The 26,764-nt window shown below is 49.2% G+C and overlaps 1 protein-coding gene across 1 annotated transcript; it reads right to left on the bottom strand.

Annotated features, from left to right (window-relative positions):
- Window positions 1–832: 832 nt before the first annotated feature.
- ADRB3 (adrenoceptor beta 3) lies at window positions 833–23,703 on the bottom strand. The gene is made up of 3 exons (XM_028708608.2): window positions 22,059–23,703; window positions 9,442–9,508; window positions 833–5,263 (listed from the first exon to the last, which is right to left on the bottom strand). Exons 1-2 carry the CDS (start codon window positions 23,687–23,689, stop codon window positions 9,469–9,471), a joined length of 1,671 nt encoding a protein of 556 aa, XP_028564441.2. The 5' UTR covers window positions 23,690–23,703; the 3' UTR covers window positions 833–5,263; window positions 9,442–9,468.
- Between the last annotated feature and the right edge of the window lie 3,061 nt (window positions 23,704–26,764).

Raw genomic sequence — 26,764 nt, 5'->3', positions numbered from 1 at the left:
GCCATGACCCCGCCTGCTCTCCACCCCCCCACCCGCCAGAGCTTGAAGCTCCACCACTGAGTGTATAGGATGTTAGAGGAGAAGTAATGCCTCTGGTGGGGGGCACGCCGTGCTCCTCCTGGGGTAGTAGTTTGACTACCTGTGACCCCCACCCTGCACCCAGCTCTCACCTGTGGCTCCTAGAAGCTGCCAGCATGTGTCAAGGCTCAGAAGGCTCAGAAAGCAGAGCATGAAGCTATTAATCTCAGGGTCAAGATTTCGCCCCAAATCCAACGTCATCCGATTCACTCCAAACCAGTGCCAAACGCCAGGAAAAATCCCCCTTTAATGTTTGGCAGTGAAAACCCCACAGCGCCCTAACCCACGGGGTCAATATTTTGTTGAAAACCCCGTGTCATCCGATTCACTCCAAAGCAGAACCAAACGCTGGCAGAAGTCCCCCTACAACGTTTGACGGTCAAAACCTAATGTTTTAGGGCACCCCACAAAATGATCCCTTGACTCCTCCTCTGATAAACCAACGTTGTCCAATTTACTCCAAAGTGGTGCCGAACACAAGGACAAGCCCCCCTGCAATGTTTGGTGGTGAAAGTCCCCCGTTTCACAGCACCCCACAAAATGACCCCTAACCCGTGGGGTCAAGATTTCGCCAGAAACCCAAGAGTTATAAGCCTGCAATACCGGGAGACCCACACATCCTCTCCACCCCTGCTCTAATCCCAAGGGCCCCTTATAAAAGACTTATCAAAAGTGCCAATGAACCTCAAAGCCAGGATTTGAAATGTGAGCATGGCTGCTTCTGATTGTAAATAAGACTTCTCAACACTCACAATGTTTTCAAGTTTTCATTTTTATTTTTTTTACAAAATTTACATACATTGATGGTTAAAGAGTTCTTTGATGGGTATTTCGCTGGTAAGAGGAGGGTAGGTGGGGCAGAAGTACAGTAACTAAAAAACATTTATATTCAACATCCAAAATGCCATTGGTATAAGACTGTAACAGCCAAGGACATCCTCCTCCTTCAGTGGCTTGCCCTCAGCCAGCTCCCACCCACCTGTGTTCTTACATACAACCAGTTTGGTGGGTGTCACTGGCTGGCCATTTCTGCCCCAGTGCTCCCCTTGTAGAAGTCAGCAGGGAGGAGGCTGGGGACCAAAGTAGAATGAGTTGGCTGTGCCTGTCATTGGCTATGGCGCCACCTACTGTTGACCTCCCTGCCTTCCATCCCAACAGCCACCAGCCACCATTGCTCCTTCGGTTCTTATTAGTTGGTGAGGACCAGGGAATTTCAGCAAGCCCTGATTCTAGTGGCACAGAACTGCAGGAGTGAGAATTAAGCTGGAGTTGCCCAAATGCTCCTTGCTACCTAAGCATGACAAGTGCAGGGAGTCCCTTTTTTTCTATTGCAACTGTATGTAGTAAGCACTGAGGACCTGCATGCAAAGGTACCCCCCAAGATAGGACTTTCCATGGGGTGTCTGTGTACTCCACAGCAAGAATGGAAAGAACCTGACCCTATTGGACTCCAAGGACCCATCAGGCCCCAGCCAGCATGGACAATGGTCAGGGAGGATGGGAGCTGGAGTCCAGCAGCATCTGAAGAGCTGCAAGTTCCCCACCCTTATTTCCATCACTTATTGCCCAGCATTGTTTGGGCCAGAAGGAGAGGCAGGTGAACAAGCAATGGTGAAGAGGAGAAGCAGTTCAGGAGGTTTGTCATTGGCCTGACCATGCTGACCCTTGACACCACCTAGAGAAACAGCGTCGTAGTTAACCCTTTCTTCCACTAAGCTTAACAGAGTGCTCTAGTGAATTTCCCCCAAATATATTATAAAATATGAAAACCAAAAGAAGGGAGGAAGAGTGCATGTGAAGCTAATACTTTGGCAGAACTCCAAAGCTTTGGCTTCTGAGGTAGATAATTCAATACAAGAGGCATTCCCTCTGTGGTTGCTTTTGGGGATTTTACAGAGCTGTTCTCTGGCCCAGAAAGGACTGACAGTTATAAAAAAAGGTGGTTATCTTCATGGATATTTAGTCCATAAATATTCATGGACTTGGACAGATATTTAAATTGCAAGTATTTGAAATGCAAATTGGCATACATTTCAAACAGGATCCATTCCAACTCCATTTCGATTAGGCTGTGGGCTTTTTATTCATTTTAATAAATAGAACTGGAAATGAATTTCCAAGGAAGACATTCGCTGCAATCTCTGCACCTTTCAACTGAATTAACACTACGTTCCAGATTTGTCAAAACTCATATGAAATAAATGCCAATGATAAAATAATTACAATCTCAAACAAACTGGCACTGGACTAATCCTATTTCATAGGCATTTTACATTTTCAGATGAGTTATGGAATTTGCATATAAGTAGGTACATTAGGGAAGAAAAGCATTTTGCGTCTGCAGTTCTAATTTGAATTGGTGACTTCTGAACTAGTGCAAAGCATCAGAGTCTATAGATTGTTTCAGAGGTAACATAAGAAAAGGCTGCAGGATGAGGCCAATGGCCAGCATCCTGTTCTCACAGTGGCCAGCCCAATGCCTGTGGGAAACCTAGAAGCAGACCCTAAGCACAAGACCACTCTCCCTTCTTGCATTTTCTAGCAACTGGTCCATCTTTGTCCCCAGGGCTGCCTATCTTGTTTCACTGCCTGAGGCAAAGAGGGAAGGTGCCTTGCCCCTGTCATCTCGCATACTGGGGTTGAACAGCTGCAGTAAGGTAAAGGTAAAGGTAAAGGGACCCCTGACCATTAGGTCCAGTAGTGGCTGACTCTGGGGTTGCGGCGCTCATCTCGCTTTATTGGCCGATGGAGCCGGCGTACAGCTTCTGAGTCATGTGGCCAGCATGACTAAGTTGCTTCTGGTGAACCAGAGCAGCACACAGAAACGCCATTTACCTTCCCGCTGGAGTGGTACCTATTTATCTACTTGCACTTTGACGTGTTTTCGAACTGCTAGGTTGGCAGGAGCAGGGACCGAGCAATGGGAGCTCACCCCGTCGCGGGGATTCGAACCGCCGACCTTCTGATCGGCAAGTCCTAGGCTCTGTGGTTTAACCCACAGCACCACCTGCGTCCCTACACAGCTGCAGTAGCTCCTGGCAAAATCCTGCCAGACAATGCCACCACTTCTCCTTCCTTCTCCAGGGATGGGTGGGATTGCCCATGCAGGCACTGCCCCACGGCATTCCACCACCCATGGTGGCCACATCAGTCTGCCTCTTGGGTGGGCCGGCCCTGTTGGTCCCTTATTTATACTGACTGGCAGCTGCTGCAGCTTTTGTAGCTCATTCTAAAATGCCGCCAACTGCTTTGAGACATCAGAACTCACGGGACTCTAACAGTTGTGTAGATCAGGAAATGTCAACAGAAGCAGCTTCACACACTCCTGACTGGCAAGCTATGTGTGCCAATATTTCCTGCTCTTCTAAACAGCTAAAAGGGCCTTTGCCAAAGCTCTGCTAAGAGGATCCTTGTTCTCCTCTGAAACTGGCCACTCAACAGAGGGAGAGAGAGAGATTATGTCCTTATGGGATAGCTTCTTGACGGCAAATCTGTTGGATTGGAAGAGGCTTGGATGAATTGCATCTGGCCCCTTGGAAGTCGCAGCTATATGGTGAAAGTTTGCAGTCAAAGTTGGACCAGACAAATACTGTAGATGGACCAATCAGCAGTATAGGGCACAAAAATTCACAGCAGCTAGACTGTCATTCCTCAGTCCCACCCTGGGATTTTGAAACTGCATGAGAGAGAAATCCAACAGATGCAATGTTTCTGGAAATGACTATCAGCAAAGGCTATTGATCCAGCTAGCCCAGTGCTGTCTACTCTGGCCAGCAGTGCCTCTCCGGGGTCTCTGGCAGAGGTCAGCTGTCACCTGATGGCTGAATTGGAGAACCTTGGGACACTCTGTGTGTAAAGCATGTGTTCTACCATTGAGCTATAGCAGGGTTGCTGCCTAGCCAGGCAGGTGGGAAACAGCCTCGCTGTTGCTGAACTGCAACTCCCATCAGCCCCAGCAAGCATGGGCAATGGCTAGGACTGATGGGAGTTGTAGTTCACCACTGGTTCCCTACACCTGCTTTACAGGTTTCAGCCCCTAAGAATCAGCAGGGGAAGCTTTTGACGGCATACTGCTATAAACATTAGCACCTGCAAATTAGCACCTGCAAATCAAATGACCAGCTGAAATGCTGGAAACCCTGAAATGTGGTGATAAGACAGCCCACCCCTGTTAATTCTCCGCCATCACTGCAGAACAACAGTGCCTAAAACAGTCTTCCCTAACCTGGTGCCCTCCATATATTTTATTTTACAGATCCCATCATTTCTGTCCATTGACTGGGGTTGATGGGACTTGTAGTCCAAAATATCTAGAAAGCATTGGGTTGGAGATGGCTGTCTTGAAGCATGAGTCCATATTCACCCTTGTTTGATCCTTGACCATCACTATCAAAACCAATCATGACAAAATCCATACCCCCACCTTTGCTACGTTTGCCTATTGGTAGATTAGCAGCAGAGAACCTGGAGCCCTCTAAATACTCCTAACATCCCTGACCATTGGCCATGCTTGCTATGGCTGCTGGAAGAAGGACTACATCAACGTCAGGAGGGACACACCTTCGCTGCCTCTGTTGTAAGTATGAAACTGCATCAAGGAATGGCTTCATCCAGCCATCGTGACTTGCTTAAAGTGTTGTTGTTCCTTCTTCACAATGACTGGCTGCTGGAGGAAAGGGGAATTATGACGTGTGCATTTCAAAATACCTGAGCATCAAAAAGATAGACATCTATACATGTCAAGTAAACACCCATAGAAGCGACTTATAGCCGGACTATGGATGAAGGACTTGTATTCCCTCAGTGTAAGTTCCATGTTAAACCAGCAGTGAGCGTCTTGGGTGGAGAAACAGTATTAAAGGGCCAGAATTGCTTCTAGGATTTGTAATTTAACTAGCAAGTTAAATTATAGCTGATGATTCTGGGATCCAGAGTAACTACTCCTGCCCTTTCTCAACCAAAATACGCCTGCTCTGGAGTATCCCTATCAGATGACGGCAACTTCACTGTCTCTGGGGAACACATGATAGCCATTCCCCAAACTGAACACAAAAGGAACATACTGGTAATTTTAAAAAGGGAGTTTTTCCTCCTCCTTCTTTTCTGAACACTGATGTAGAGTCAATTATAATTATTTGGCGATCGGGAGATCCAGACCCCTCCCAGCCAAGCTTGCGTTGCTGTCCTGAAAAGAAAGAAGAAAAAGGAGTTTGAAAAGGGAAATAACAGTTTGCTGGTGCACGTCAATTTCCATCAAAGACAACAACAGACCCTAATCCAACACAGCAATTTAGCCTGTCATTGACAAATCAAGCCAGGCTTAGGTTTCATTAAGGCAAACAAACACACAGAGCTGGAATCAATAAGCAAGTGTGTGTGAATTGATTGCATAACTGGTTCTTCAGAGCTCCTGGTGGATTTCTCTCGGGGGAAATAAACCGTAAACCATTTCCGTCCCAAGCTAAGGCATAAAGCCAACGAAAGCAAAAGCAGTTCTAAGGTGACACACATTTTACTCCAGCAAAATGCTGGCCCCTTGCCCCTGTACCTGCAGAGCCATGAAAACGAGTAAACCAAGAAGACAAGAGATCATGTGCTTCTCAGCACTCATTAGTCCCATTCCAGCAAGGAGCCACTCTTGTGCTTTGGAACTCTCTGCTCACTGATGTTATGCAGACGCCCTCACTATTTCCTTTTAGACCAGGGACTGGGGAACCTGAGCCAGGCAAGACTGCTCCCAGGCAGCAACCGTAAGAACTTTGCCACAGCTGCAGCTGTTTCCAGGGAGAACCCTATTGTTGAGGACACGGTTTGTGATGGGCAGTTGGCATTTGCGGTGAGAGCAGGAATGCGACTCACAAATGCACGAGGTGTGATTCATGCTGCGCCCGAGTTTTTCCTGTTCTATATCTTTATTCATTGGTTTACCAGATTTATTTTTTGTATTTTTGTGTTTCTAGTTGATGCACTTTTATTTTATTTTGGGGGGTATCAATCTATTCACCTCTTTGGGGGCCTTGGACAAACAGCAATATATAAAAAACTTGATGAGGATTTGACTCACGAGGCCGTTTCTCCCTGAAACCAAACCCACTTCCCCCAGGTCTGATGTTATATATGGTATCAGGTGTGGCGAAGGTAGAGAAGTTGCTGGATCATAAGGCTGCCGGGCAACTGACAGGTGGCTTGTCTCACCCATGTGTCAAAGTTGGTTTAAAAGGTCTGGCTTATTTTTATCTGCACTTTAAGGGAAAATATGCTATGAAGATTTGCCTTTTTAATGATTCTGTGGATTTTAGCTGTCTTTGATCTACAGTTTTAGCTGGACATCGCTTAGAGAGCTCTTTGACGAAGAGGCTTCTAAATAAATGTGTTCTGTGGATGCAGGCAGTCACACAACGAGAATGGGAGCCACTGTCCCCAACCACAAAATTCCTACCCACGATTGCTCTTCCCTGACTCCTGACCTCCTTTAACTCAGGGAACTAAATTATCATTTAGTTATTGTTTTATTCCTTGCATTAATACCCCATCATTTTCTCCAAGGAACTCAAGGGGGCACCTATGATTCTCCCCCTCCCCCATTTAATCCCCACAACAACCCTGAGAGGTGGGTTAGGCTGAGAGGCAGTGACTGGCCTGAGATCACCCAGTGATCTTCAGGGAAGAATGGGGACTTGAACCTTGCTCTCCCAGGTCTGGGTCCGAAACTCTAACCACAACACTGGATTATTCATATTATTATTTTAATTTATATCCCACCCTTGCTTTTGAAGGAGCCCAGAGCAGAAAACACATCAATAATAAAACACTTTTTGAAAAACAAACAAATGGTGATCTCAGGGTTGCCAGTAACAATGTCTTTCAGCCATCAAATGCTGCGGTAAACAGGAATTTTTAAAAAAATAATAATCCTGAAAGTCAATAATACTTTAAATATATTTAAAGCACATTACTTTCCCCAAAGAATCTTGGGAACTGTAGTTCACCCCCACAGAGCTACCATTCCCAGCACCTCAACAAACTACAGTTACCAGGATGCTTTGAGAGAAGCCCTGTTACTTTTAATGTACTGGTCCTAATTCAAGGTGTTAGTAAAAGGTAAAGGGACCCCTGACCATTAGGTCCAGTCGTGACCAACTCTGGGGTTGCGGTGCTCATCTCGCTTTATTGGCCGAGGGAGCCAGCGTACAGCTTCCCGGTCATGTGGCCAGCAGGACTAAGCTGCTTCTGGCGAACCAGAGCAGCGGACAGAAACGCTGTTTACCTTCCCGCCAGAGCAGTACCTATTTATCTACTTGCACTTTGACGTGCTTTCGAACTGCTAGGTGGGCAGGAGCTGGGACTGAGCAACGGGAGCTCACCCCGTCGCGGGGATTCGAACTGCCAACTTTCTGATCGGCAAGTCCTAGGCTCTGTGGTTTAACCCATAGCGCCACCCACGTCCCACAAGGTGTTGGTATGGGCATACAAATGACTCAGGAGCAGAGTACCTAAAACAGTGGCTTCCCCAATATCAACCATCTCCACAACCAGCTGGTGAAATGTTGGTGGTGGTGGTGCCACCAGCAGAAGCAGGGCTTTCTTGGTTCCCAGGGACCTTTGACGGGGCCTTTTCGGTGGCAGTTCCCTGTTTGTGGAAAACCCTCCCAGGTGAGGTTCATCTGTCTCCTTCTTTCAGGAGGAATTTGAAAACCTTCCAGGCATTTGACGGCTAAGAAACATTCTTCCTGTCAACCTCGGAGATCACTATTTTTAGAATGCTTTTAGATTGCTGTTGTTGGTGTTGATGTTTTTGTCACCCTGGGTTCCTTTCGGAGGAACAGAAGGATATCAATTGAAATAGTAATAACAACTAATAATAATACTTATTAGTCACTCACTACAAACAAAGCACCAAAGCATCTTAAATTAAAAGCCTCAGGCACAGAACAAAATCAGATATGCCTTCCAAATTCCAAATATGGCATTTGGATCCTGGGAGCGCTAAGAAGATTACGAGTGTAAGCAGGAAAGATAAAATTCTCTGGGTAATCTTGACGACAGAAAGCACTTCTGATGTTTTCCCTGCGCTTACAATCCCTGCCTCTGGACTGCCTTCTTGTCCAGTCCAACATCCACATGCAGTCACCAAAGCTTTAGATTAAGAACTCAGGCTTAAAGCAGCCCAAACATCTGTCCAGCTTCAACTTTAAAAAACAAAAACTGTCCAGCCTGTTTGTCTCTCTTGAAGGTTCTGTGATTGTGCTGTGGTTCCTGCAGCCAATCAGAAGCCGCAGAAGCCCCTTCAGATGTTTGGCTTCCAAAAATAGTTTGCAAACTGCAACTCTCACTTCCAGATTTGTGATGTTCGGGAGCCAAAACGTTTGAGAACTAAGCTGTTCAAGAACCAAGGTACGACTGTACAATATAACACTGCTTAATATATCCACTTTGAACACGAAACCGAAAATCCAGCTTGACATAGACAGCAAAATGCTAAGAAGAATTCAACTGCAAAGCAGCGCCAGGGAGAGGATCCCAGTTTATATTGCGTGACCAAATATAGCAGGGGTGGGGAACCTTTTTGGCCTACTAGGCTAGATCTTTATCTCCCTCAACACACTCCATGGGCCAGCTTTGACACAGGGCAATCTAATGATGTCAGGTGATTGGCAGGTGGGTGGTTCTGTCCTCCTGTCAAAGTTGGCCTGCAGGGGTGAGGGAAAATAGTGAGAGGAGTTCAAGTGCACCAGTGAGTTTCCTCTGGAGAACTAGATTGAGCACCGCAAGCAAGCAGGATTGAAATGCCCAACCCTCAGTTGATGCACAGGGACTTCAACTCTGTTTTCCAGGCAAAGGACCCAGCTGTGTCTTCACTGGCCGCATCCCTTATGTTGCATATAATTGCATATAATGTCAGGTGGCTGTGGTTTGGGAAAATTGGCTTAACAGGCCAAACTGGGTTCCTGAGCAGGAGGTTTCTCACTTCTGAAATACAGGTTATACCCACTATTGGCCCAACAGTACAGTGGTACCTCAGGTTACGTACACTTCAGGTTACATATGCTTCAGGTTACACTCCGCTAACCCAGAAATAGTGCTTCAGGTTAAGAACAGTTTCAGTTTAAGAACGGACCTCCGGAATGAATTAAGTACTTAACCCGAGGTGCCACTGTAATTTTTCTGCCACCACTGCATCCTTGGAGCATCAGCCAACAGAACATGTCATCCTGAACAATCTTCTAAGGAAGTCCCATGTATAACAGATTGTAATAATCTATCCTGGAGGCTACCAAAGCAAAGGCAACTGAGTCTGCGTTCAAAGGCAGAATCTATCAAACAACCTGCATATTTGGCTCAGAGTTTCAAAGGGATACTCACTGTATTTTCTTTGGCTTCTTCCTTCTCTCACATTCTAGGACAATCTGTCACTTCTTTGGTGGGAAATCTTTTTTTGAAAAGAAAAAGGCAACAAGAATAAAAACAGTTCAATTTACCAGTCAGGGTTTTTTTTCTCCGCCAGTCTTTTAAAGCATTGAGAACTGGGTCTTGTTGGACGCAGGTGTTTTGAAGCACAAGTTGCATCTGATCAGAGCAGATTTGCCTGTGGGGCAAATCCTCAAATCTCTTGTCCTCTGTTTAGTCTGTCATTGACACATTTTGTATTGTATCTCTTTTATTATTACCTATACACAGTATCCCACCTTTCCCCCATGCAGGTGAAGGTGGCCCTCTCCATTTTATCATCACATCAACTCTGTGAGGTAGGTTTGGCTATCTCAGTCTTGACCAGCCCAAGGTCACCTAGTGAGCTTCATAGCTGAGTCATAGCTGTCAACTTACAGATTTGAAAATAAGGGACCAGCAGCCTCAAAAATAAGGGATCAGCAGCCAAAATAAGGGATCAACAATTACTTTTATAAAATACCTATTTTGTTGCGTGCAAATGGCTTTAGATACCTATTAGGTCCATAAATTACCATATAGCATATATTCAACACAAAAAAACAGCAACAATTTGTTGTTGACAAAGCAAGCTGGACATAGAAAGGGCCCCATTACCTTCAGTAGCTTATTTAAGAGACATCATCAATAAGGGACAGCAGCAGGACATGGTGCTGGAATAAGGGACTGTCCTGCCAAATAAGGGACGCTTGACAGCTATGAGCTGAGTAGGGACTGGAATCCTGTCCTCCCAAGTCCTGGTCCAGCGTTCTAACCACTGCCCCACATTGCTAACCATAAAAAGTCTTCTGAAATTAATTAAGATAAGCTGTCATGGGCCCTTCTGAGGGATGTGTCCGAAAACTGGCAAGTTTTATTCAATGTGTTACTGGTATTCGTGTAAGGAAGAGGCATGTCTGAAGAGCTGTCATGCAGAAGATGAGCAGATTGTAACTTGGGAACATCCAGTGGAACTGAATGTTGAAAGATTCAGGATACACAAAAGAAAGCACCTCTTCACAAAGCACATAGTTAAACTACAGAATTTCCTTCCAGGAACATGGAGGCTTAGACAAATTAATGGAGGATAAAGCTAACAATGGCTACTAGCCAGGATAGCTATGTTCCACATCCACAGTTGGGAGGCAGTATGCCTCTGAATAGGGACGCGGGTGGCGCTGTGGGTAAAACCTCAGCGCCTAGGACTTGCCGATCGTATGGTCGGCAGTTCGAATCCCCGCAGCGGGGTGAGCTCCCGTCTTTCGGTCCCAGCTCCTGCCCACCTAGCAGTTCGAAAGCACCCCTAAGTGCAAGTAGATAAATAGGTACCGCTTTATAGCAGGAAGGTAAACGGTGTTTCCGTGTGCTGCGCTGGTGCTGGATCGCCAGAGCAACTTCGTCACGCTGGCCAGTGTCTCCGGACAGCGCTGGCTCCCGGCCTCTTAAGTGAGATGAGCGCACAACCCTAGAGTCGGACACGACTGGCCCGTACGGGCAGGGGTACCTTTACCTTTTTAATGCATCAAACATTAAAAGCTTCCCTAAATAGGGCTGCCTTCAGATGTCTTCTAAAAGTCTAGTAGTTGTTGTTCTCTTTGACATCTGGTGGGAGGGTGTTCCACAGGGCAGGTGCCACTACCGAGAAGGCCCTCTGCCTGGTTCCCTGAAACTTGGCTTCTCTCAGTGAGGGAACCGCCAGAAGGCCCTCGGCACTGGACCACTTAGGATTGATTGCATTCCAGAAGTATATAGAATCATAGAGCTGCAGAGTTGGAAGGGACCACGAGTGTCATCTAGTCCAACCCCCTGCAATGCAGGAATATTTTGCCCAATTTGGGGCTTGAACCCACAACCCTGAAATTAAGAGTCTCACGCTCTTCTGACTGAGCTATCCCCATTAACATTTTGTTAAATGAATAAATCTGGTTGGCCACTGTGAGAGCAGGATACCAGACTAGATGGACCATGGCCTGATCCAGAAGACCCTTATTACATTAGATGTGTTACACTGCATTAGCCCAGCCCACTTTTTCAGTTTGGGTACCACTGCACCTGGATGCATGCATCCATTCATGTAGGTACCCTCTTTCAGTGGCTGACTCCTTTTAGAAAAATCTACGCTTGGCTTGCTTCATGATCTCACCTCACCCTGTTTCCCCCAGAAAATAAGATCAGACTTAGAAGTACGGGCAAGAAGACAGGATGAGATTGATGCAAAAATACCCAACCACAAGAACTAAATGCATATGGCCATCTGTATGGAGGCATGAGGAGGTGAGGGGAAGAATGTAACTGTAAGTACTGGGAAAGTTGGGGGAAAGAGTGTAATGGGTTGAAGATGTTGCTGTGGAGACCCCTAGTTCAGAGGCAGAGTGCATACTTTGCATGCCTAGGGTTTAAACCTTGACATTTCCAGACAGAGTATGTCAGCTCTGCCATTCAGAAAGGACAGTATTAAACTCCAGAGGTCAATGGTCTGACTCACTTGGAGTGTGTGTGTTGGAGTGGGGGGGGGGATAGCTCAGGCAGTAGAGCATGATACTTAATTTCAGGATTGTGGGTTCAAGTCCCACGTTGGGCAAAAGATTCCTCCTTTTCAAGGGAGTTGGACCAGATAACCCTCGTGATCTCTTCCAACTCGCTCTATATAGGCTAACAGCTAAAGCTAAATGGTTTGAGGTGGGGAGATCTTCCAGCCCAAGGGCCGCATAGACTTCTGGGGGCCACACTGACAGTGGGAAAGGCCAGAGGCAAAAGTGAGTGGAGTGACAGATGTACCATTGTACCTTTGTAGTGACAGGTTAGTTCCTGCACAGCCATCGCTAGTCTCCATCCAGATTCATTATCGGAGATCAAAGACATGCTCCAGTCAGGCAAAAACACTTGGGGTGCAAAGCAGGGCCTCAGGATTGTGGCCAAGGAGGGTTGTGTGGTGTAGGGGGAGCAATGAGGGCCAGATAAGAGAGGATTGGAGGGCCATAGCTGGTCTCAGGGCGTGAGGTTCTCCATCCCCTGATCTAGACAGAAGACCTTCTGGGAACTTCTTCGGTTGCACTGAAGAAAGGAAGGATGTAAAATGAAATAAAGGAATAAATGCAAGTGCTTGTGACAGTGCAATGTAGCCAACTAAGTTCTACTCAGAACAGACCCACTGAAATTAATGAGGCTACGTTAGCTTTGCCCATTAACTGCAATGGGTCTACTCTGATTAGGGGTAGCACTGGAAAAACAACCCATTATTTACATCTTGTTTTTCCAGCTTTCAAAGCAGCATGCAACATGGTATGAGAGGAATCATTGGAAATTAAGGACATGCACCCTTTTGTGGGGACATGTTTGCCTCAAACTGGAGCTGTCCGTTGAAGAGACGAGGACACAGTCCAGAGACATATTGGTGGCCAAGCCTATCCTCCTATAAAACTGAAAGACGCTGACTGTCCCCACTGTTGAACCCTGGTTTTGAGACCTTTTGGAACTTTCTGCTTACAAATGGGGCTGATATTTCAGACTCCAGGAGGAAGATACATTTCAAGATATTCTAAAAGAGTCTAAGAAGCAAGCTCAGTGCAGTGTTAAGAACGGAATGTGCTTTTGTTTCTTTCTTTATTAGTAATGCTATTCTTAATATCTTATTTGCAGACTTTAGTATGCTGAGATGTCCTATAGGTCTATTTTTGTCATTTTATATGGACACTGGATGTAAGGGAAGCTATTCTGTAATTTATGCCCAATCTGTAAATGGGCACAGATAGGGAGGGGGAGGGTAAGCGGGGGGGGGGGGTAGAAGCAGGAAAGCTTGTGATAAAAATGCAGCTGTTCACTTTTTAAAAAATGCCAGGATAAAAATCAAATAGCAATAAATAAGTCCTCAGTTCAGCAATGTATGCCAAGATCCTCCTTTTGCTGAAGAAACCACTTAGGCTGTGCACATGTGTAGCTTTTAAAACACACCAAGGACATTTTTTCACAGGCCGCAAGTAAACCCACCTTTGCACAATAACCCAATCTAAAGTGAAACAAAATAAAAAATAAAAATTCCTTCCAGTAGCACCTTAGAGACCAACTAAGTTTGTTATTGGTGTGAGCATTCGTGTGCATGCACACTTCTTTTGTTCCGACTACAGCAGACCAACATGGCTACCTACCCATAACTCATCTAAAGCAGCAGCTACTTCTGTGTCATCTGTACACGCAGGTGAGCACATTTTCACTAATTTCCACCTCTCAGTTAGTGTTTCCACAGTCCTTTTAAAAAAATCATTTCCCCCAACCTTTCAAAAGAGAGGAGCTAGAATTTGCTGTGTTGGTATACTATATTGGTATACGGAGTTACTGTACTGCGTCCTATTTTGAAGGGAACTGGTAAGTATAAGCAACCCAAGAAAGTTCTCTCTGTTATAGTACTCAGCCAGGCAGCAAGTGCTCAAGAAGTACATTACTGGCACAAAATGAATTATACCCAGCCCAGAAGAATGCACTTTATATTGGCAAGTAGCATGGGCCAGGACGCGGGTGGCGCTCGGTCCCTGCTCCTGCCAACCTAGCAGTTCAAAAGCATGTCAAAGTGCAAGTAGATAAATAGGTACCACTCCAGTGGGAAGGTAAACGGCATTTCCCGGCTTAGTCATGCTGGCCACATGACCCGGAAGCTGTCTGCGAACAAATGCCAGCTCCCTTGGCCTATAGAACGAGATGAGTGCGCAACCCCAGAGTCGGACACGACTGGACCTAATGGTCAGGGGTCCCTTTACCTTTACCTAGCATGGGCCAGGGATGACTTGGGGATGATGTCATGTGTACAGCGCACCCAAAAAGCACTCGCATCCAGCACTAAATGCACATTGTCATGCTATGTGTATGTGCCCTTTGAGAGGGCTGACCAGGGCAAACACACATTTGAAGCCCTGGGGTTGGGGGGAGATCCTGCAGAGGGTGGAGATGGGGAAGGGTTGTAGCTCGGTGGTAGAGCATCTGCTTTGCATCTGGAAGGACTCTGGTTCAATCCCCAGCATCTCTCATGCAGGGATGGGAGAGATCCCTAGAGAATCTGCTGCCTGCTAGGGTAGACAATGGTGGGCTCAATGGACCAAAGGTCTCACTCAGTATGAAGCAGCTTCCTATGTTCCTCAGGGTCCTCCTCCCACCAGTTCACCCCACCCCAACATGAGCTGGCTTCTCCTGCTGCCATTTGTGTGAAATGTATAGTTTGGACCAAAGGACGCTTTGCCCGCTGAGATATATTGGGGGGCTGAGTCACACTCTGAGATGTAGGAAGGGCCATGGCTCAATGGAAGAGCATGTGCAAAAAGTCCTGGGACATCAGATCAAGACCTCAGGCTTACAGCAGCCCTCACTTTAAGAATCCAGCTCCAACTTTAAGAACACAAAAACCAATCCACCCTGTTTGTGTCTTTAAAGTCCTGAGATAGTACTATGCCATCTAAATAATCCTACCAGTTACATAAATGCCATAGAATCTTGATAGGGAAGTCCCAAGTCTGGTTAACTTATATGGCTAAACTGATGAAGAGGCATAGCTCAGTGGTAGAGCAGCTGCTTTGCATGTAGAAGGTCCCAGGTTCAACCCCCAACATCTCCAGGTAGGTCTAGGAAAGAGTCCTGTCTGAAATCTGAAAGAGAGGCACTGCCAGACAGTGTAGATCCCGTGGTACCTCCAGTTGTGGACAGGATCCGTTCCGGAGCTCCGGTTGGATCCCAAAGTTTCCGCAACTGGAGAGACCGCTTCTGCGCATGCACGTGCAGCGGTGGAGCACTTCTGCACATGTGTGTGTGGCAAAAACCCGGAAATATACTTCCAGGTTTTCCGCTTACGTATCCCGAAATTTACATAAGCTGAGGGATACGTAAGCGGAGGTATGACTGTATTTAGAAAATACTGAGCTGTATGGGCAAATTGACTGATTCAATATAAGGCAGCTCCCAATGTTCCTAATCTCTGGAAAGCATCCCTAGTTATAAGTAGATCAGTCGCAGGCGATGGGAAAGGATTTTCTGTGTCCAAATCCCCAGAAAGCTACTGCCAGTCAGACTAGATAATATTGGACTAGATCGGAGGTAGACAAACTGGTATCCATGCAGATGCTTTTGGACTGCGACTCCCATCAGCCCCAGCCAGCATGGCTAATGGTCAGGGATGATGGATGTTGTAGCTCATTGACAACTGGTGAGCACCACGTTGGCTAGTTCTGAGCTAGATTGGGTTAGATCAGGTGTGGTGAACCTGTAGCCCTCCAGATGTTGCAAAACTACAACTCCAGTCACCCCTGGCTATTGGCCATGCTTGCTGGAGCTGACAGGGAGTTTTAGTCAAACAACATTTGGAGGGCCAAAAGTTAGTCACACTTGGATTGGATGGACAGATAAAGCTGAATGGCTAATGGTCAGGGGTGTATCCAGCAACTTCTGGGGGGAGGGCAGTTTCCTAGAAACAGAAGACAAGCCCTAATAAATTACAGCGGTACCTCGGGATGCAAACGGGGATCCATTCCGGAGCCCCGTTTGCATCCTGAAGTGAATGTAACAAGCGACGGTGCATCTGCGCGTGCGCGGGTCGCGTTTTGCCACTTCCATGCATACGCGTGACGTCATTTTGAGCGCATGCGCCAGTGGCGAAACCCAGAAGTAACGCGCTCTGTTGCTTTCGTGTTGCCACGGAGCGCTACTCGAACGCACTCAACCCGAAGCACATTCAACCCGAGGTATGACTGTAGTCCAGTTTTCAGAGTGGTTTCAAAGTCATTCCCTCTTCCTTGGGAACTCTGGGAACTGAAGCTCTGCAAGAGGAATTGGAGTCTCCTAGCAACTCTCAGACCCTTAACAAACTACAGCTCCCAGTATTTTGGGGGAGGGAGGGATCTATGGCTATTTGAAGTGGTATAATTGCTTGGTCTTCCACACAATGTGCCCTCATTGCACATTAGCAAGATTGAAACAGGCCACAAATAAGAGGCATAGGCACAGGAATGAGGAGACTGTGCCCCGCCCACAGGTATTGTTGGACTTCAGTACCCATCATCCCTGACCATTGGTTACATTGGCTAGGACTGATGGGAGCTGGAGTCCAACAGCATCCCCAAACTCAGCCCTCCAGATGTTTTGGGACTACAACTCCCATCATCCCTAGCTAACAGGACCAGTGGTCAGGGATGATGGGAATTGTAGTCCCAAAACATCTGGAGGGCTGAGTTTGGGGATGGCTGATCTAGAGCAGTGTTTCCCAACCGGTGTTCCGCGGCACACTAGTGTGCCGCGAGACGTTGCCTGGTGTGCCGCGAGATGTTGCCTGGAGGGAGGCGGGCGAGTCGGGCGGCGAGGAGAGGCCGCCCAGCGCGGGGCTCTCGCCGTGTGCCTGCCTGGCTGCCTGCGTGGCGCTGACGTCACAGGGCTGTAACGTGCCCCACATAGGCACACGCGGGGCGGCGAGCGAGCTCCCTCCCACATCCCATCGCCGCTCGCTTCGGCCGGCCTACTGGGCTGTCGCAGGCGGAAGGCCTGCGCATGCGCGAGGTTTTCGCGCCTTCGGGATTCCCTTCACGCCTTCCTCCTCCCGGGTCCTTGAGAGCGCGGGAAGCGGCAGCGCGAGACCGGCGTTGAGCCTGGTAGGTATTGCGCTTGCCAAGGCAGTCATTTGGGAAATGAAAACTTGCAAAGCAAGCAACCAGTTCAATCTGAAGTACGTGTATGCTTAATATCCTGTATCTGAAACCTGTTCTGCCCCCTCCCCCACACTTGGTGCCATTTTCATCTACACATGCAGCAGAGTAAGTTGACCCAGAATAGTACCAATTCAGATGGCAGATGGGAGAATGACAGTGCTGAATGCTTTCCCATGTAGAACAGTCCCTGCAAATAAAAACCTAGCATATTTGGAAGAGGGATGCTAGCCTAACCATTACCTTCTATGCTGTTACTATTTTTTTATTTTTTTTTACATAAGTAAAAAGTGACCTTTCCCCATCTGGCATGGTGGTGTGCCTCGAGATTTTTTTCATGAAACAAGTGTGCCTTTGCCCAAAAAAGGTTGGGAAACACTGATCTAGAGGCTACTGTTGTCTCCCCACGTCTGTTTTAGTGTCTTGGGTGACAAGGGGCCAAAGGCATCTACAGTATACCATTTGTCACTTGAGTGTGCCAAGTAGAAGTTGCCTGGGGTGAGCAACCAAGATGCAAAGAGATTTGTTCTCACTGGAAGCTGAGATGGATGCTAATTTCTCCCTGGCAGTAAAAGAAGAAGAACTGAGGGACAGCAAAGACTGGAAGCTGTCATAGATGATATCTGCTCTGTTTCCCCAAACACAGCAGGGGGTGAGGAACTACCTCATCTGTATTTAAAACACAGATGTGTGAACTTTTGCCTTCGAAAATGACAGCAGCTGCAAGCTAAGTTGCATAGCAACTCAATCTACACCAGCCAACCGCATCATGTTGAGGAAGACTTACATGGCTCCTGCTGTATAGTATCCAAAGCCAAGCACAACACAAGAAGAGACCTACTGGACCATCACCAAAGGCCCATCTAGTTCAGCATCCTGTTCTCACAGTGGCCAACCGGATGCTGGTGGGAAGCCTGCAAGCAAGCAAGACCCCTGAGCACAGCAAAACTCTCCTCATTTGTGACTTCCAGAAACTGGTAGAGTTGGCTCTGTGAGCTGGGAGATGAGCTTATGCACCGCAGTGAAATGGGACACACCCTTGCATTCATCATTTGCTTAATTAAGCTGACATGCTCCACCTCTTGTTGAGGGGCTCGTCCACACTTCTGCTTGACTCCTGCTTCGAAAGTACGGGTCCAATCAGTTTTCTGTTTGTCCCACATTTTCTAGGCATGGATCCAAGTGGTTCTACCTTTGCCCGGCTGCTTTCCTCTTATGGTGATTTTATTAGTACACTGCCTATTATAATGCTCTGTATTGTTTTTCTTATGATCTGTAAAATACGTTCTTAATATTGTACACCGCCCTAGGGTATTTTGATATAGGGTGGTATATACAGTGGTGCCTCGCAAGACGAAAAGAATCCGTTCTGCGATTCTCTTCATCTAGCGGTTTTTTCGTCTTGCGAAGCTACCCTATTAGCGGCTAAGTGGATTAGCGCTATTAGCGGTTTAGCGGCTTAGCGGCTATTAAAGGCTTAGCGGCTTAGCTGCTAAAAGGCTATTAGCGGCTTAGCGACTTAGAAAAAGGGGGGGGCGGGGGAAAAATCGCAAGACGTTTCCGTCTTGCGAAGCAAGCCCATAGGGAAAATCGTCTTGTGAAGCAACTCAAAAACGGAAAACCCTTTCGTCTAGCGGGTTTTTCGTCTTGCGAGGCATTCGTCTTGCGGGGCACCACTGTATATCTAAATGATGATGATACCCCTTAAAAAAACACCACTCTTTAGTGCTAAATCAGAACAAACAGCAATCTGTGAAGAACCTGATTGCCGTTTGTTCTGAATCAGTGCTAAACCACAGGTTTTCCTAGGGGAAAGTTGTAGGGTAAACGGATGGGTGGTTATACCCAAAGTGAAATGATATTACATTTGAAAGGCTATTGACATGCATTGGGAATTCTGTAGGGGGTGCAACTTGGAGTAGAAAAAGAGGAATGGGAGAAGGATCGAGGGCACACAGTCATGCATAGACACATACCACATCTCTGCCAGTGGCAGACTTTGGGCTTTCAAATTTCAGTGGCGTCCTGTGCAGCACCAAAATTTGGCACCCCCCTTGCCTTCCATTCTAACTCATTGTTGCAGCTCCCCCTGCAGCAACCTCTCTGCCTGGCGCCTAGTGTGGGTGAACCAGTCTTGCTCCCCTAAATCCGCCTCTGTCTCTGCTCCAGATTCTCCCCCTCCAACTTTCTGTCCTTTATTTAAGAAAAATGGTAGGTGCTCCTATACATACATGCTGTGCAACATATAGAGTATGTTTTTTTCCTGGGGTTGTGTCATATTCCCTCCCCTCCAGCCAGATTTTCTTTTGGAGGATGAATTTTACATGCACTGAACATTTCCATTTTTCTAATATACAGGAACTTGCAGCACAACAGGCAAAGAATGGAAAGTACACTTCCGGGTCACGTGGCCAGCGTGACATCGCTGCTCTGGCGAGCCAGAGCCGCACACGGAAACGCCGTTTACCTTCCCGCTAGTAAGCGGTCCCTATTTATCTACTTGCACCCGGGCGTGCTTTCGAACTGCTAGGTTGGCAGGCGCTGGGACCGAGCAACGGGAGCGCACCCCGCCGCGGGGATTCGAACCGCCGACCTTTCGATCGGCAAGCCCTAGGCACTGAGGCTTTTACCCACAGCGCCACCCGCGTCCAGAGATGCATTTTAAATAAAAGGACACATTCTACTCATGCTGATTCCCGGACCGCCCGCAGGCCGGATTGAGAAGGCGATTGGGCCAGATCCAGCCCCCATGCCTTAGTTTGCCTACCCATGTACTAGAAAGTTTCAGTAAGCAAAGCCAAGATCAAAACAAGGAGACCCCCCCCCCAACTACATAAACTCACTGCAGCTATCTACACAGTAGAGACTTAAAACGAAACATGACTGCCACCCCCACCCAGCCACCCACCTGGGGCTGCATTTCAGGTCGCATTTGCATGTTGCAAATGTTGCAACCCATCAAAGAGGGAGGGGAATGTCTTCACCCAATGCATACTACCTGTTGGTTGCAAACCGCTCCCAACAATTCCTATTCAGGAGGCTGTCATCTGCACATGTCAACCAGCTATCTCAAATGTGCACACCTCAGCTTAACTGCAAAGTGACCTGGTTTGAGGGGAAAACACATCAAACACCAGTATTTCTCAAGGAAGTCCAGGATAGAGGTGGATTGTGGCCAATGTCATGTGTACACAGCTTCAAACACCAGTGGTGAGAGCACACTGGAGCCAGAGTAATGATAATGAGCACACAGCTTGCACCTTCAGCTGTGACACCAGGTATGGTTCCTCCCCATCCCTCATTCCTACTCTTGTACTAACTCCCTTTCTCAGTCTTGGCTGCGCTTTTAACTCCCTGAATCCAGGGGCTATTTACACTGCACAGCACCTACCATGGCAATCACACTCATAATGCTTCCAGGTATTCACTTATATCAAGGCTGGAGGCTAAGTCAACATGGGAAGCAGGATTAGATGCCCCCAATCCATCTTTTCACCTGCTCCTGAGTAATCCATCCTCCTAGACCACGCATATAGCAAATGCAGACAGGCTGGCAGCTTCCCCATTGTTAGCTAGACAAATTTGGGACCCCCAACCTTAATGGGCTGGGAGCATTTGGGTCCTGATCTTTCTGAACATAAATATTCAGAGGTCAGGAGGAAAATCCTGCAATTTCTGCATGTGGGACAACTTCCTACCAGTCCATTATCTCTGTGGAAAGAGAAACAAATGAAGGAGCCCTACACACACACACCATCATGTCTGAAAACTGCAGGACCAAAAAGAAAAATTGTGGGAACTGACAATGAAAGAAAGCACAGCAGAGGGTCTGAGGAAGCCGCCTTATGCCGAATCAGGTCATGAGTCCATTTAGATCAGTATGGTCTACATGGACTGACAGTGGCTTTCGTGGGATTAAACCAAAAACCTTCTGCACGCAAAGCATGTTTTACCATAAAGTCACAGCCCTTCCTTCAAGTGTGCAGCTCTTTGAAATGCTGCAGTGGAGATTTAGCATAGGAAGCTTCCTTATACCCACTCAGATCACTTGTCCCCATAGCTCCAGGCTGTCTACTCTGACTTCTTTCCAGCAGAGTTTCCCCGTCACCTGACACCTGACTTCTTTAACCGGAAGAAATGCTAGATTAAATTTGATACCTTCTTCAAGGAAAGCATAAACTCTGAGGCAAGGGTGAGGAACCTTTGGCCCACCAGATTTCCATGCAACTCCCATCACCCCTGGCCATTGGTCCTGCTTGCTGGAGCCGATGGGAGTTGTAGTCCAACAACATCTGGAGGTCCAAAGGTTCTCTACACCTGCTACACCTGTAAGTCTTAAGAGTCTAAGCTCTGAGTAATCAGTCCATGATGCAGCCTTCTGGGCACCAGTCTCAGTATGATGGGTGCAATCCAAAATGCGCTAATTAAGGAGCAAGCCTCATTGAACATACCAGCACTTACTACCAAGTAAACATGTGATTCCTTTTCAGTCCCCTCCCACACCACCCTGTGGCACACTGTTGGAAAACAAGAGGAGTACAATATTTACCCCTCCCCCAATTGCTATAGACCAGTGGTGGCCAAACTTTGCCCTCCAGCTGTTTTGGGACTACAACTCCCATCATCCCTGACCACTGGTGCTGTTAGCTAGGGATGATGGGAGTTGTAGTCCCAAAACAGCTGGAGGGCACAGTTTGGCCATCACTGCTATAGACCAAATGTTATGGGCTACAACTCCCATCAGCCCCTGCCAGTATGGCCAATGGGCTGGGCTGATGGGAGTTGTAGTCCAACAGCGTTTGGTGGACACTAGGTGGAGGAACCTTACATCTTCAAGACACCCCTCCCTCCGCAACCCACGGACACATTCCTGACACCTACTCTTCCAGCTGGGGGCACAAAGTGATCTGCGTGCCTTGAAGCTGGGCTTCCCGCAGGGGGCGCTGCGCGCAGCCGTGCCCATTGCTGGCGAGGTACAAGAGCTTCGTTTCGCCAGTCCGGCTGCTGGAGCGGCTGCTGGCGCTGCTGGAGCCCACGTCCTCCTCCTCCTCGTCCTCGTCCTCTCGGGCTCCCTTGGCGATGGGCTCGCCCTCCTTCTCGGACGGGGCCCGGGGGCTGAAGGCGCAGGGGCAGCGGCGCAGGTCCTTGGAGACGGCGTGGAGGCGGCGATCGGCGCTCCTGGGGCAGCACAGGAGCTTCTTGAAGGCGCACCTGAAGTCGGGGCTGCGGCAGTAGATGATGGGGTTGAAGGCCGAGTTGGCGTAGCCCAGCCAGTTGAAGAAGCGGAAGAGCTGGTCGGGGATGAGCGTCCTGGCGAAGACCTTGAGGATGTTGGCCACGAAGAAGGGCAGCCAGCAGAGGGTGAAGATGCCCATGATGAGGCCCAAGGTCTTGAGCGCCTTGTGCTCCTTGATGGCCAGCAGGAGCCGGGAGGGTCTCCGTCGACGGGAGCCCTTGGCGGCGTCGTGGAGGAACCTGCCCTTGTCCTTCTCGATGGCGTGCAGCTGCCGGGTGGCCACGGCGAAGACCCTCGCGTAGACGAAGAGCATGACCAGCAGCGGCACGTAGAAGGAGATGATGGAGGACAGGATGGCGTAGGGCATGTTGGTGACGAAGTCGCAGCACTGCGGGTCCTCGTAGCAGCGCAGCGCCTCCTCGTCCGCGCCGTCGCGCCACCAGTGGTTCATGATGGGCAGGAAGGAGATGAAGGCGGCCACGGCCCACACCAGGCACACCACGCCGCGCGCGCGGCCCTTGGTCACCAGCGCCTCGTACTGCAGCGGCGCCGTCACGGCCAGGTAGCGGTCCACGGCGATGGCGCACAGGGTCTCGATGCTGGCCGTCACGCACAGCACGTCCAGGGACGTCCACAGCTCGCAGCCCGTGGTGCCGAAGGGCCAGCGGCCGCTCAGCACCAGCGTGGCGCCCGGGGGCACCACCAGCAAGCCCATGATGAGGTCGGCGCACGCCAGCGACGTGATGAACACGTTGGTCATGGTCTGCAGGCGCGGCGTCTTGGCGATGGCCACCACCACCAGCAGGTTGCCCGCCACCGTCACCAGCACGGCCAGGCTGAGAGCGGCGCCCAACGCCCCCTGCCGGCCCAGGCTGCCCGCCGCCCCGGAGCAGTTGCTGCCGTTGCCCGACGGCGCCGCGCCCGCTGCCCCCAGCCACGTCCCGTTGGGCGGCCAAGGAGGAGCCATCGCGGCTAAGACGGCGACGGGAGCCAAGCTCGGCGCGCCTAGCTGGAGGCAGCCCCTCGACGGTTTTAGTTCGACGGGCCCGCGCTCCGCCACTGTCGCGCAGGGAGAGCGGGCTCCGCGCGCGTCGGACACTGGTGGCCCGCTGCTTCTGGCTCGGCAGCCCAGCCCATGCTCCTGGGGAGACGGAAGGCGCCTCGGCAGGGACGGCTCCCTCCCCTTCGGTGGGGATTGCGGAGAGGAGGAGTCCTTAAAGGCGCAGGGAGCCTGGAGGGAGAGACGGGACACGCCCCGGGCACAGCTCTCCTGCATCTCCGCCCTACCCCACCCCGAGCCTGCTGCGGGAAGGCGAGCGAGCGGCGCTGACGTCTAACAGGGTGGTGTTTCTTTTACAAAGCCGCCTCTCCCACTGCAGAGATCGGCCCGCACCCCAGTACTTTTCAAATTTAAGTTGCACTGATATAGCTGCAACGCGTTGCCCCACGTGCGAAGAAATTGCATTTCCCTCGCATTACTCTAGGGCTCTTCTCGGCATCGATAGTGCTTTACAAACCCTCTAGAATTCAGGAATGGGCAGGGAAGCAGATTTTTTGCTCTCTCAGGGTTGTTGGACTACACGCTCCCGTCATCCCTGACCACTGGACGTGCTGGCTGGCGCTAATGGGAGTTCAACAGCCTCTGGAGTGCCGCAGATTTCCCATCTTGGCTGCTCCTTATAAGACTGGCGCCTTATAAGACTCGTGGGCTGCAGACCCCTGGAAGGATGGCGCTGGGGCCGGTGGCTGTGTGTCGGCCAGCTATAGTCCTATACATCCTCCTACTTTAAAGCAAACGGATTGATACCCCAGTTTCTCGTTCTCCCCGCCCGCCCCACGGATCGCTTCCTCGGGATCACCCCTTCCGGGGCTTCGGAGCAGAGCCGCTTTTCACTGTCCGCTTTTGTCACCTCCGGCCTTTCCCAGCACGACATCGCATTTTAGCGCAAACAAAGCAAAAAGCAGAGGGGTGGGGACTCCCTGTGAGAAACAGACGGGCCCCCGGGTACCACCGACGGTCGGAGTGATGGCGAGGCTGGTGGGCGCTGGTGGGTAGCGGAGCGAACCAAGTGTGTCCCCAGAGGCCGAGCGTGGAACTGCGGCATTTCACGAATGACGCGCGAGTGGAAACAGAAAAGAGAACTGTGCGCATTCACCTCAGCCCAGTGGTAGAGTGAGATAACAGAGAGGCAGCAATGCCAGGCTACTGTCGGGGATGCTGTAATTCAAATCCTCCCTCAGTTTCTGACTTTGGGACTGTCTCTCTCCCAGTCAAACCCACCTCCCAGAGTTGTAATCTGTGCGCATCCAATATGAAAATGAAGGTCTACCAGGCTTGCTGCTTTATGGAAGTGAGCCGTGCACAACTTAACATCCACCTGTCAGGAAGATTTTGGGCATCACATGGCAGAGCAGAGTCTTCAACAAAGATGTGCTCTCCCATGCCCACATTCTCAGCATGTACACACTCCTGTCTCAACAACCTCTGTGCTGGCTCTGCATGGAAGATGGAAGGATCCCCCAGGCTGGGGAGCTGGCTTCAGGCAATGATGGGAGTTGTAGTCCAACAACATCTGGGACCCAAGGTTGAAAAAGGCTTGCATAGACACTCTGGGTGGGTGTGCCTGCCCACGTCTGCTACCCTCTTCAAGTTACCGTATTTTTTGCTCTGTAAGACACACCTGACCATAAGACGCACCTAGTTTTTAGAGGAGGAAAACAAGAAAAGCCAGCAAAAGCCGCAGACACGCTCGCTCGGCGCAGCTCTTTAAAGATAGAGCGGCTCTTGCTGGCTTTTCCTGGAGGTGGGAGAAGGGACAGACGGGCTGCCCTCCGTCCTTTCTCCCACCTCCCTGAAAAGCCAGAGCAAGCTGTGCAGCTATCGCTGAAGCCAGCAGATCAAGAGGCACTGCACAGCTCTCGCTCTTGCTCTTCTGGCTTCAACAATAGCTGCACAGCCTGCATTTGCTCCATAAGATGCACACACATTTCCCCTTACTTTTTAGGAAGAAAAAAAGTGTGTCTTATGGAGCGAAAAATATGGTAACTTCCGTTTCCAGGGCCCACCCCATGAAATCTCAGGGTCTGGAATGCTCCTGACCTGACACCCTAATCAGCACAGTAAACATAATAAAATAATAATAATAATAATAATAATAATAATAATAATAATAATAATATTTTATTTGTACCACACCCTCCCTGGCCGGAGCCAGGCTCAGAGCGCCTAACATCATGTAAATAATACAATATGCATAAAAACATGCACCAACAGAACCAATCTGCCTCTCCTGCTGATGTGCTTGCACCACAGTGATGTCCCTTGCTACAACACCCTTTATTTGCCACGTAAACAACAGCAACCCACCTGCTGACAAACTAGCAGAGCAGCTCCGCCCCACCTGGTGAACTGCTTCTGCCACACAGATTTGCCTTCCTCTTTGATTTCCATCAGGAACGCGGGTGGCGCTGTGGGTAAAACCTCAGCGCCTAGGACTTGCTGATCGCATGGTCGGCGGTTCGAATCCTCACGGCGGGGTGCGCTCCCGTCGTTTGGTCCCAGCGCCTGCCAACCTAGCAGTTTGAAAGCACCTCCGGGTGCAAGTAGATAAATAGGGACCGCTTACCAGCGGGAAGGTAAACGGCGTTCCGTGTGCTGCGCTGGCTCGCCAGATGCAGCTTGTCACGCTGGCCACGTGACCCGGAAGTGTCTGCGGACAGCGCTGGCTCCCGGCCTATAGAGTGAGATGAGCGCACAACCCTAGAGTCTGGCAAGACTGGCCCGTACGGGCAGGGGTACCTTTACCTTTACCTTGATTTCCATCACGACAGGGTTAAGAGCAGGAGGCATCAAGAACAGCTAGAAACAGTGGCCACAAATAATGTCCCAGCTCACTTTACAAGTTAATGAGTGCTCCTGGGCAATGAAAGAGTCCATCTAGCAATGAAATTCCATCCTGAGGGGGGGTGGGGGAAGCCTGGCTCCTGAAATTGAATACAGTGTAAATAAGAAGACAAAAATAGAGGCATATGCTCATTTGGCGGGACTCACTCGCTTTCTGGAGAAAGACACAAAATTCCAGTCTCTTTGGACACCATTATTACAGAACAAAGTCCCATCTACACCATGCATTTAAAGCACTTGCAGGTGGTGCTGTGGGTTAAACCACAGAGCCTAGGACTTGCCGATCAGAAGGTTAGCAGTTCGAATCCCCTCGACGGAGTGAGCTCCTGTTGCTCGGTCCCTGCTCCTGCCAACCTAGCAGTTCGAAAGCACGTCAAAGTGCAAGTAGATAAATAGGTACCGCTCCGGCAGGAAGGTAAATGGCGTTTCTGTGCGCTGCTCTGGTTC

The sequence above is a fragment of the Podarcis muralis genome, chromosome 15, assembly GCF_964188315.1.
Source record: "Podarcis muralis chromosome 15, rPodMur119.hap1.1, whole genome shotgun sequence".
Classification (NCBI taxonomy): Eukaryota; Metazoa; Chordata; class Lepidosauria; order Squamata; family Lacertidae; genus Podarcis; species Podarcis muralis.
The sequence above is the reverse complement of the archived record's forward strand: the minus strand, read 5'-3'. Positions and strand labels throughout refer to the sequence as shown.